Consider the following 12,567-nt stretch of genomic DNA (forward strand, 5'->3'; position numbering starts at 1 on the left):
TCTATTCCCCGTCGACCTTAGAAGGGGGGTTTGGGGTGTGGCGGCCACAACATAGTGGTGGGGCGGTGGAAGAAGGCGGTTGGGCGGGGCTGGCGACAGGGCAGTCGTCAACGACCTATCCTGGTATTAGGGGAGGGTGGGGGAGGGGACGACGGAGTAGGAGTGTCCGGGAGGGAGAAAAAGACGAGTGGATAGGGCGTCATGGTAGAGAAAATGATTGCACGATGTCGGCCTTTATTTCTAAAGGATTTCTACAGCAGCTCAATTCTCACAGGATATCGGGAGTATAATCACACCTTCCAAATTGAAAGGGCCGAACTTATTGTCGACAGATCTTGAAAGATACGGCCAATGTCCAAATTGTATCAACATTGATTGCGTGGACTCTCACATGGAAAGTACTGAAACGTCGATGACCAAGAATAGAAGAGGATATGCATGTCCATCAAAACAAACCGATTTTTTCTTTCGGAAATAAAAGATTTTTGAGGGATCACGCCACGGGATCATCACTCCACTCATCGTCTGCCTCGTTTGGCTGCTACCACCAGAGTCCACCCTCCACCGCGCAGGCGGCAGGCAGCGCCGCAGCGGGCAGTAACGCGCCACGGCTCACGAGTTGGGCGCAGGCACCAGGTGGTGTGGCCCACAGGAGCCGCGAGAGGGTTCTCCGGCCCGGGTCAACAAAACCCGACGGCGCGGAGCAGCCCGGCACTTCACACACCTCGCGGCTCGCGCGCACAGTCACCGTCTCGCCTCGCAGTCGTACTCGCACAGTCGCACACACCCGTCCCCATCTCTCCCGGTCTCGCCCTCCCCTCCGCCGCCCGCCGCGTCCGGCCGCGGCAACCCGACCTGCATCAATCGCCATGGTGAGCCCGCCCTCCCTCGGTCCTCTGCCGTCGCGTATTCGGTCGTTTTTTTTCTGTCCCTTGAAGAATCACAGCGGGGATGAGAAACGCTTGTTCGGCTTGGCTAGAACAATCCGAGTTGTTTTCTCGCAGATCAGCGTGCGATTTGATCCTCGCTGCCCTCTAAACGTCGAGTTGTTCTACTCTGTCGCTGATCCGTCCTCGGCTGGACGGCACCTTTGGTGAATATTGTAATGCGTATGTAGTGAATATTGTAATGCGTATGTAGACTCTAGGTCCTGTGTGGTATATATAATTTTTTTGTGCGTGGGAAGAATAGAAGATTCGCTCAGAAGAATCTGATCTAGATTTTTAGAAGGATCCACCTGCAATTTTTTTTTTAATTTCTGGCAGACTCTACCTTTCTGTCCCTTGTTTCTGTTTATTATAGGCAAGATTCTGATTCTGTGAGTATAAGAGTATCAAAGGAATCCAGGTTACAATTCAAAGGTGAAGACACTTATTTTACGGGTCAAGAGCGGTTTCATCTTTGTGGGAACGTTGCATAAAGATCTGCGTAAAAGTTATGCACGAATGCCATGTGTATTCCTATGAATTCAGTTAGTCATCTACGTTCTTCATGATTTTCTTTAGCTCAAACGTTGCCTTTTATGTTTTGCTTTATGTGTTCTTCCCATTCAAGGTTCAGAAAATTGGCGGCAAGTGGTAATAGGTCATTAATTCCTGGCTCGCAAAATGCCAGGTTTGGTTGTTTGGGATACCGACTAGCCATGTGTTGTTTTTTCATATCGTGAATCACGTGTGCTGGTCAGCTGGTGTAGGATAAGTTTTGCATCATGTTTGCATGCAAACACATGATTCATAGCTATTATTGTTTTTTATTGACAAGTTGATTTGCTTGGGCTTTTTGTGGGCTAGCCATTCTAATAGTCGTATATGATAGTAGAACAATTTCATGATTTATGAATCGCAAAATGCCAGGTTTGGCCATTTGGGATACCGACTAGCCATGTGTTGGTTTTTCATATCGTGAATCACGTGTGCTGGTCAGCTGGTGTAGGATAAGTTTTGCATCATGTTTGCATGCAAACACATGATTCATAGCTATTATTGTTTTTTATTGACAACTTGATTTGCTTGGGCTTTTTGTGGGCTAGCCATTCTAATAGTCGTATATGATAGTAGAACAATTTCATGATTTATGAAGATTTTCATTTGTCTCTTTAGGACACTTTCCAGTTTCCAGAGGTGATGGAGAGTACTAATTTGCCATGCTTTAATTTGGACTCTATTATATTCTGAACTTGAAACTTGTTTCTGATAAGATGGAACGGTTACAGGTTCGTTTTTGGCAGCACCAATTAAAAACTGTGGGCTCAATGTTCTTATTTCTCATAAGAGTTTGCAGTATATTTCTTCTAAGATTTTAACAACGAATCTAAACTTGGTTAGGCTTTCAAATTCTAAGTTTCAGTGAAATACCAATTATTATCTTTTAGGGAAATGGAAATTATCTTTTAGTAGCATACCTCTGATTTTCAAAATGATAGGACAGATCTGAGCAAATCTGCCAATGGCGCTGTAGGGCTTTGCACATCAATTATCCTTTTTCTGAAGTAACTGAAATACAGGGTGTGTAACATATTTAAGTTACTGTTCCCTGTGCCATGTTAATTTGTATTTCACTTACTTGGCACTGCACTGACCAAACGCAGTGTTTCTTTGTATCATTTCTTTGGACCTGTTCTTGTCACATCATGTGGAATAATTTTTTTATATGATTCTGAACAGACTACCTCAAGGCGTCTTGCTGATAGGAAGATAGCACGATTTGAGAAGAATATTACAAAGAGGGGCTCTGTTCCTGAGACAGTCAAGAAGGCAAATGATTATCCTGTTGGGCCTATTCTTCTTGGGTTCTTTGTCTTCGTTGTCGTTGGATCATGTAAGTCCTTATGTTTCTGATGTTTTGTGGTTCATGGTCTTCCTGGATACTCTTTCGCCTTTAACAGCTGAGTGCATCTGCTATCTGCCATCCTACCAAATCAGCTCGGAGCCATCTGTTCCAATATTTCGATCATCACCAATCCTAACACAGTTTCTCGTCAGTTGTTATTTGTATTACAGTAACATGCTTATTATTTTGAAGGGTAATGCTTTATGTGCCTTGGCCAGCTAAATTCTGATATATGGCTGCGTCCAGTGTTTCTTTGCAAAGTAATTAGCACTTCTGTGCTTTGAATTCTGAATTTGGAAGTTTGCACTGATTGAAACTAAAATGGTCTCATGATTTACTCTAGATGTATTGGCTAACAACCATAGGCATTAGCTGTTCCATTACAGTAGAATAGAGAAGTAAAAAAAATTGCAGAGCAAAGGTTTTGTGTCACCATAGTTATATACTTGCTCAATCAAATATCATGACTTTCAGAGAATTGTCAGTTTCATGTAGCCTGATCAGTTTTCTTACCCTTTTGTTAGAAGCAAGTTTATGAGCTATTTGAATTTGCGTCTGAGTTATTAACTCTCTTCTTCATGCAGCTCTCTTTCAGATCATCAAGACAGCATCAAACGCTGGTCTATTCTGAGGAGAATTGGGCATTTACTTATAGTCCCTCGTTAAAGTCGAGGAACAAGGTTGACATATGCAGTTTGTCACTTAGAAACTATACAAGTGTATGGTGTAGCTGATACTCTATAATGTCGCCTTTTTAATGTTGTACCGTGGAGAGTTTTAAGTTATAATAGACTCTCCATATATATGTAATGGAAGTGCCAATTTAAGTCACTTGGCTGACAGGAAAGGTGTTGAAGTAATCCATAATACATATCGAGTAAAGTTATAGTTCGTGTTAAATATTTTTATGCTCAAATTGGTCGTAGCATTGGGGTATCGTACTCTTTAATTTATCGACTAATCTGGTAATCTTTCGCAAAATTTCATCTTTGGGTTTGCTCCCAGCTCATGAGAGGTTAGTATGGTTTGCATTCTGAATTTGTGTTTGTTATTATTTATATCCTAGGGTCAACCTCAAATAACGGTTTGCCCAGCAGCCGGCTTATCAGCTAGAATCTATAGTATTTTTCTCTCACAACAAAACAACTTTAGCCGGCTTTAATACCAGCAGAACATGTCCTTACATTGCGACTTTCATTGCGTAGGTACAGTTAATCTTGGCTTCGTAGGCAGCTTTTGACCTTGCACATGTTCGAATGAACATTGTCAGTATAAATACAGTACTCCATCTATTCTAAAATATGTTTCACTTTGGTTTTATTTTAAATCAAACTTCTCTAACTTGGATTAATATTTTTAAACAATATCTTAGCATTTCTAATGTAAATATTCGATGTCGTAGATGCTGGGTGCATTTTTCCTGTAATTTTAGTTGAAGTTGAGAAAATTGAGTTTTTGACTGAAGACAAATACAAAGTGCACTGTAATGTGGAACCAAAAGTGCATTTGTGCCCTGTAAAGGCCCACCGATAGTTGCATCCTCTGTGCGGCATGCTGGATGCACACTTTGTAGCTACAACTAAACTCAGCAAGAATCGACGTGCACATGATCACTATGAGAAACGATGTTGGGCAGAAGCGATGTTGAGCCACAACTCTCCAGCTCTCCTAGTAAAATGCAAATATTGCGTCCTGGCAACATGAAAGGGGCTTCAGATGCCCTCGTCACCAAAGTCCGTAAAATTTTGGCGCACCGAGGTTCCAGACTGACGATTCTCCTTCAAGATATCATCATGCAACTGCATACACTCGCCTCTTGTTCTTGATCCATCGCCTCACATGAACTCGCGGTATGCAGAATGCCTGGCAAAAGTAGCACCAGAGACGGGCGTTCGCCAGATGCGGTGAAGCCCATGAGGCGTCCTCTCAACAAGTACCCCTTCTTCACCGCCTTGCTTTCGTCGGCCACGCCTCTCTTCTTGGGCTACGGTGAGTATCAACTCATACAAGGTTATAACGAACTCAGATTGAAATTCTGAATTTTGATACGATGACATCTGACTGAAACAAATGGTCTCATAACCCCAAAGCAGCGAATTTAATTTGTTTGTGCTATCTCATTTCTTTTGAGGAAATTGTGCTATCTCATTTCATCTTGTCTTGGTGCAGACCTCGCCATCGTTTACAACACGATCGTCAGGGCGCAGGGCGACCTGAAGCTCCTGGCGTGCACCGTCGCGCTTTCCTCTAGCCTCGGCATAATCGCGGCCGTGGGAGCGCAACGCCTCATCGGAGACCGCCGGACCGTGCTCCTCTCCGCCGCCGTGCTCTGCGCCGGCGGGATCGCCCGGGGCCTCGCCGCCGGCTTGGCGCCCTTCACGGCCGGCGTCTTCGTCAACGGCGTCGGGATGGGCCTTGTGCTCACGGTCGTCCCAGCCTACGCCGAGGGGCTCAGCCCGTCCTCTCCGCGCCGCGTGCTCGCCGCGCACCCTGACGGATTAGTGTACCTCGGCTGCATCCTGGGGTCGGTCGTCTACTCCATGGGATTCTTGAGGATTCCTCCACACCACGAGTGGTGGCTGACAGTTGCCATCGGTCCGGCCGTTCCGGCGTTGTTCAGCTCCGTCGTCCTCTTCATGCCCGAGACGCCCCGTTTGGTCGTGTCAAGGACACTGGGAGAGGCCGAGCTCCGTCTGCTCGAGATAAAAGTCGAGTGCGGCAAACCGCACGATGGCTCCGACGGGCCGCTGGCGGTCAGCAAGCGAGGCCGGTGGTGGAGGGAGGAGCTTGGGATCTTGAGGGAGCTCCTGGTGCGCCCCACAGAGCCTCTTCGCCGCGCGGTCCTCACCGCGCTTGTCGCCAAGGTCTTCCAGCAGGCGTCCAGCATCGGGTCCATTCTCCAGTACGTGCAGCGCGCATTCCGCGACGTCGGCGTCTCGTCCACGGCAGCGCTGTCTGTGTTCGTGTTCGTGTTGGCGATGTCCTTCCCCATGTCGCTCGTGCTCGTGGAGCTCGGCTGGCTGCTGGTGAGAGCGCTCGCCCGCAGCTGCCGCCTGGGCAGCCGCGTGCCGACGGGCAGCGTGACCCCGCGGCAGGAGCAGCTGAAGTGGGTGAGGGGATTGTCCGCGACAATGCTGCTCTCGCTGATGGCGCTGGTGTGGATCGCGCTCGGCCCTGCGCCGTGGGCGGACGCGTCGTCACGCGGCTGCCTGCGGTGGCTGCGGGCAGCGGTGGCGGTTAAGCCTGGGCGTTCGGGTTACCCGATTTTTTCGGGTCGGGTAATTTGGGTAATTCAAAATTCGGGTAATAAAAATTGCTACCCAATATTACCCCCGAAAAAACACTACCCGCAAATTCGGGTACCCGATAATTCGGGTTCGGGTTCGGGTATTACCCGATATACCCAAATTTACAGAAAACAACAAACTACACTAAATTTTAGTAGCGATCTATGCATAATTTCAGCAGCAATTTGTATAGAATTTCAATAGCAATTTGTAGAGAATAATATATTACAGTCACTCATTCAAATAGAGAGAATTATATTCTAATAAAGTGATAAGTTAAATGGTTCAGCTAACAACACATGATGAATACAAAGACAAAACAAATCTTTGGGTAGTTCGGGTAGTTTGGGTACCGGGGGATATTACCCGAATTACCCAAACTAATTTTGGGTAATCAAAATCGCTATCCGAATTTGGGATCGGGTACCTCGGGTTTGGGTAATTCGGGTCCGGGTTCGGGTAATTCGGGTACGGGTAATGGGTATCGGGTATTTTGCCCAGGCTTAGTGGCGGTGGTGAAAGAGTCTGTCATCTCGGCGATCTAGTCAAGCTTCGCAGGGGTTTATCGTGTTTCCGAAGTGTACGGCCACTTGATCTTGTGTGCCATTTGATCATCGTCCTCGTGATTTTGTTCTCTTGTAGTCGTCTTCTTGGCGCGAAGGTGTGGGTGACTGGGTGAGTTCTAACGCAGGCAGCTTCATGGATCAAAATCCATCTACAGGCAGCGGCTGTACTGCTGTAGGCAGTGGCGGATGCACGATGCGGGATAAGGGGGGTTAAAACAATGGAGATGTTGATTCGCATGAAGATTTAATGGTGAAATCAAGCTTTTGCTTAAGTAATTAGGCTTGAAATCAAGAAATTAGGGGGGCTGGAGCCCCCCCAGCCCCCCCTGTGGATCCGCCGCTGGCTGTAGGGAGCAAGCACGCCCAGCCGCAGGGCACTGGCAAGGGCGATGGCACGCGGCGCGGTCATATGGCGGTGGTTCACGCGGCGCTAGCACGTCGTGCAGGCCGCGCGGCTGCCGGTCGACCTGGCTCATGGGCGGCGATGGCCGCTGGCACGGAGCTGCAGAAGGGTGGCACGAGCATGGAGCGCGGGAGGCAATGGCCGCGCGAGGCACGAGCACTGCACGCCAGATGCGACTGGATGCGTTCGGGGCCAAGCGGCGGCGGTGCACACGAGCGGCCAGGGTGCGGGCGCACGGCTGGGCATGACCAAGGATGAGACGAGAAACCACAGCACACGAGCCCAAAGCCCCAAACGCAAAACCGCTCGTTTCTTCGGGTTTTTTTTCGCGACCGTAGTTTCTTCGGTTCTTGGATGCAACTCCGAATTCATTTCGCACAGGAGAAATGTTTTCTTCCTCTTTTCTTCTCTCTTCATTAAACAGGATGCCATATCAACTCTTTTGGATCATAGTATTTATTGCCATGAAAACCATCTCTAGTTTTAGGTTGGGTTTGCCATGCTTGTGGCACTACTAGGACGAATAGCGTGCTTCGCCGGGGTTTTGAGCTTGTAAAATGTCTGTGTTAGTGCCGATATAAAATCGATAATGCTATCAACTGGACGTCTGCTCCTCCATTCATTCTTATCCACTTGTTTCTCTTCCTATCACACTTGACCGCTTGCCTGCCGCCTCCGAGCGCATGGCCACTGGCCCTGCCAGGCGCTGCACTAGGCCGCCTCTGAGGCGCAGCGCTCGGTCGTGAGGCTGCCCTCTCCAAGTCGCATGGCCGCGGCCTCCCTGCTACTCGTGCGGCCGATGTCTCCCTTCCGTGACGTACAGCCACTGCCGTTGGCCCGCCACCTACAAGCACCGGCCGCTGCCTCCGGTGAACACCACATATCGACGAGCCTCCATTCTGCCAAACAATAAGGAGATAAGTTTCTACACCTAGGGGTAACAAACCTTGGCATCGGTGAGTACCTCCCCGATGAAGTATATGGATCGTTGGACCTTAAGGTGGTGTCCCGGCTCCTCCCTTTCGACGACTAGGGCGGCACTCACCACGTGTTTGCTTGCCGCGACATAGAGGAGGAGGGGTTCTCCCTGTTTGGGGGCGACGAGGATTGGGGCCGATGTTAGTGACGCTTTGAGGCTCTTCAAAGCCTGCTGTGCTTCCTCAGTCCAGACGAAAGTGTCCGTCTTTTTTTAGAAGCTTGTAGAAAGGCATCCCGCGCTCGACTAGCCAGGAGATGAATCGACTCAGGGCGACCAAGCAGCCCGAGAGCCTTTGTACGTTCTTGATGTTGCGTATAGGGCCCATGTTGGAGATGGCCATGATTTTTTCGAGGTTGGCATCGATACCGTGTTCAGACACGATGTATCCAAGCAGCTTCCCCTTTAGAACCCTAAAAACACACTTTTCAGGATTCAAATTGATGTTGAACCTTCGGAGATTCATGAACGTTGCAGCCAAGTTTGTAATCAGGTCGCAAGCTTGAGCCATTTTGACCACTATGTTATCAACATAGACGGCGATTGTTGGTTTTGGCCGTTCGACTTGGCCAGGCTGGTCAAGCGGGTTGATTTGATCAGCGAAGCACTGCTGCATGCACTATTGATAGGTGGCACCAATGTTCTTTAGATCGAAAGGTATGGTTATGTAGTAGTACGAACCATACGGGGTGATGAATGAGGTTGCGAGTTGGTCGGACTCTTTCATTGCTATCTGGTGATAGCCTGAGTAGGCATCCAGAAAGGAGAGGATTTCGCATCCCGAGGTGGAGTCGACTATCTGGTCTATGTGTGGCAAAGTAAAATGGTCCTTCGGACATGCCTTGTTGAGGCCAGTATAATCAATGCACATTCTCCAATTCTCGGTCTTCTTTTTAATAAGGACAGGATTGACAAGCCAGCTAGAGTGGTATACCTCCTTGATGAATCTAGTTGCTAGGAGTTTGGTGACCTCCTCGCCTATGGCCCTTCGCCTCTCATCATCAAAGCGACGTAGGCGTTGCTTGGTGGGCTTCGAGCCTGGGACAAGGCGTAATGCGTGCTCGGCGACCTCCCGTGGTATGCCTAGCATGTTAGAAGGTTTCCATGCGAAGACATCACGATTGGCGTGTAGAAAGTCGGTGAGCTCGCATTCCTATTTGGCCGGGAGCTGGTTCCCGATCCGCACCATCTTGGTTGGGTCGGTGGGGTCAATCCCCACCGCCTTAGTTTCTTTGAGTAGGCGGAAGGCAGTCGAGGAGGTTGGCTTTTTACAGTCCAGGACTGCTAGGGTCAATGATTCTCTGAGCCGAGGGAGCTCGGCTGAGTTGATGATGGCAGTGGCGAGCTCGTAATGCTTGTGGTCTCATGTGTAGACATGCGAAAAGGTGCTTCCCACAATGATGATGCCGTTCGGTCCTGACTTCTTCAACTTGAGGTAGGTGTAGTTGGGGATCGCCATGAACTTGGCGTAGCATGGCTACCCCAAGATGGTGTTGTAGGACCCTAGGAAGTCCACCACCTCAAAGGTGAGGACCTCCGAGTGGAAGTTGGCTCGATCGCCAAATGTGACAGGCAGGTCGATCTGCCCGAGCAGGTATGCCTACTCCCCCGGGATCACACCGTGGAAGGGAGAGCTCATGGGGTGGAGTTTCGACTGGAGGAAGCGCATGGCATCGAGGTGTCGACGTAGAGGATGTTGAGGCTGTTGTCTCCGTCCATCAGCACCTTGGTGAGGCGCTTCTTGCGGACGATGGGGTCGATGATGAGCGGGTAGCAACCCAGTCTGGCAACGTGGGAAGGATGGTCCCTCTGATCAAAAGTGATCAGAGATTTCGATGAGCTGAGGAAGGAGGGGACAGCCGTTTCGGCGACGCATGCCTCTTTGTAGCACACTTTGTGCTGGCGCTTAGAGTAGATGGCATTGGATCCCTCGAAGATCATGAGGCATTCCACGGGATTGGGAAAGCCATCCCCATCCTTGCCCGCCATGCCTCCTTTCTTGGCCGCTGCCTCCTTGCCCTTTCCTTCTTTTGGTCCATCGACGTGTCGTAGAAAGCGCTTAAGGAGTTCATAGTCCTTGTAGAGGTGCTTGATGGGGTAGGCTTGGTTGGTGCATGGGCTCTCCATGAGCTTATTGAAGTGGTCAGGCTAGCCCTGCTGAGGCTGCTTGCCTACACGATCAGCCGCCGCAACCAACGCAGAGTTGGCCGATCGGCGCTGATCCTTCTTATTCTTTTTGCCCCTTTGCGTGGAAGGGCCCTTGTCTTGGTCCTCGCGCTTGGCCTTTCCCTTGTCCTGGCCTCCACTAAAGACTGCTCCGACCACCTCCTCACTGGAGGTGTGGTTCATGGTGATATCGAGTAGGTCACAGGTGGAACGGGGCTTCAGACATCCAAGCTTGTGGATCAAGGACTCATAGGTTGTCCTAGAGAGGAATGCGCTGATGACGTCCATGTCGACGACATCAGGAAGGGAGTTGCATCGTTTTGAGAACCTATGGATGTAATCCCGTAGGGACTCATTGGGCTCCTGCTAGCAGCTCTTGAGGTCCTAGGAATTCCTAGGACAGAGATACATCCCCTAGAAATTCTCGATGAAGATCCTCTTGAGATCCGCCCAGTCATGGATGCTGTCATACGGGAGTAATTCGAGCCATGCTCGAACACGTTCCCCCATGCAGATGGGGAGGTATTGAATGATGAAATGGTCATCATCCACTCCTCCGGCTCTGTAGGCGAGTTAGAAGTCTTCGAGCCATATACCAAGATTTGTCTCCCCGATATATTTGGCGGCGTTGGTAGGCGATCGGAAGCGCTGTGGGAACGACGCTCTCTAGATGCGATGGCCAAAGGCTTAGGGTCCTAGGCCATGTGGTCTAGGACTTTGGTCATCCGGTCGGCAACCATGCCTGAGGTGTGTTTCCCCACTTCCCTCGATGGTCTGGCTAGGGCCTATGCCGCCTACTCTCACCGCCTCATGATAGACATCATCATCACGCCGGGCTTGACGCTGATTGTTGATGATGCTATGAGTGTCTCGGTTCAGCTCAAGGCGTTCACGCATAGGTGGTCGGTGTGGAGCGGGCGCTGGGTCAAGCTATGGTGCAGCTACGGCCTCCTGTTCCACGCCTGGCGACTATAGTGGTGAGCGGATGGAGCGATTCGACTAATGCGCCCCATTCCCCTAGTAGGGAAAGAGGCCACGAGTCGGTGTCGTGACATGGAGCTCTCCGCCTATTGAATGGTGGTGGATTCCTCCAGCGCCCAGAGGTTCTGGTGGATCGCCTACTCCTGAGGGTCGACAGGCTCTGGAACGCCGCGTAGAAGCATCGCCACAGCGGTGATGTTCTGGCTAGCCCGAGCGAACTATGAGGGATTGTTCCCCCCATCCATGATGTTGCGTTGGACCTAGCAGGCGCAACCTCGGGCATCGCTCATTGGGTTACGTGCGCATGGCACAGCGTGCTGTGCCGAGCGTGCCGGCACAGTTGGCAGCTGGCTCTGCCGCCTTTGTCGTAGCTCCTCACCATGCTCCTACGCACACGCGAGGGCCTCCACACGAGGGTTTAGAGGGGTGTGAGTTTGTAGAGACTCTGCTACCACCGACGGCTGTCTTGGAGCATCTACCATAGTGCACTCCTAGGACAGAGGGTGGCTAGGCACCACAATGTCATGCTGGAGCCATCGCTTTCGACCTCATCATCCATGAGGTCATGAAAAGAGGCAGGAGCATAGCCCGCCATTCCCACAAATTCGGATGTGAGAGGGGGTGGCGTCAGCATCTTTTGGAGCCCCCATGTGTATGTGTCTATGGGGGATGCGAGGCCATAGGGGAACCAGTCGCATGGCGGTTGTAGTGAGGACAATGGGGTCCCTCTAGAGAGTTAGCGGAAGATATCAAATAGCGAGTAAAGAATAATATGTACTCACAGTGGGGTTTGAGCCCAGTGTGGGTTCAGAGCGAAGCGTAGGCGTCTTGTCGTTGAGGTCGTCGGGTGGCCTAGAGCCGACGGAGGGTGCTCCTCCTCTGATGGGCGCTAGGACAAGTGCCTCCTCACAAAGGCAAAGTATACCGAGCTAGTTAGCGATGAAGTCTAGGCTTTCAAAGAGGAAGGTCTGGGATGGCTTGAAGATGGGAGGAACCCACATCCCAATAGGTGGGAGCATGGAAAACTCTAGTGAGCCAAAGCGAGTCATATCGCTTGAGCCCACCATGGTGAAGATGGTAGAAAAGTGGGCCATCCGATGACCAAAAAGCATGAACGTACGGTGTCCTCCCCATGAACGGCGCCAACTGTCAGTGTGAAAAGTGACCAACAAGTAAATATTTATCGTTTTACCATATGTTGTGGTCGAAAGTGGCCTAACACTTAATGACATAGGGTTTATACTAGTTCAGGCAACGTGCCCTACGTTCAGTTTGTATCGATCAGTGACTTTATTCCTGAGCCTAGGTGCTCAAAGTTTGCTGTAGGGTTACAAACAAGTGGGAGTAAGATGGGGGGTG

General features: G+C 50.1%; 1 protein-coding gene across 1 annotated transcript in view; it reads left to right on the forward strand.

Moving 5' to 3' along the window:
- The first annotated feature begins 4,688 nt into the window (after window positions 1-4,688).
- Window positions 4,689-12,567, forward strand: part of LOC136544491 (polyol transporter 5-like) — a 38,400-nt gene continuing 30,521 nt past the window's right edge. Inside the window, exons 1-2 of the mRNA XM_066536641.1 lie at window positions 4,689-4,818; window positions 4,999-6,065. Coding sequence (XP_066392738.1) covers window positions 4,689-4,818; window positions 4,999-6,065 — 1,197 coding nt within the window. The remainder of the gene's footprint in view (window positions 4,819-4,998; window positions 6,066-12,567) is intronic.

Source organism: Miscanthus floridulus, chromosome 3 (assembly GCF_019320115.1).
Source record: "Miscanthus floridulus cultivar M001 chromosome 3, ASM1932011v1, whole genome shotgun sequence".
Classification (NCBI taxonomy): domain Eukaryota; kingdom Viridiplantae; phylum Streptophyta; class Magnoliopsida; order Poales; family Poaceae; genus Miscanthus; species Miscanthus floridulus.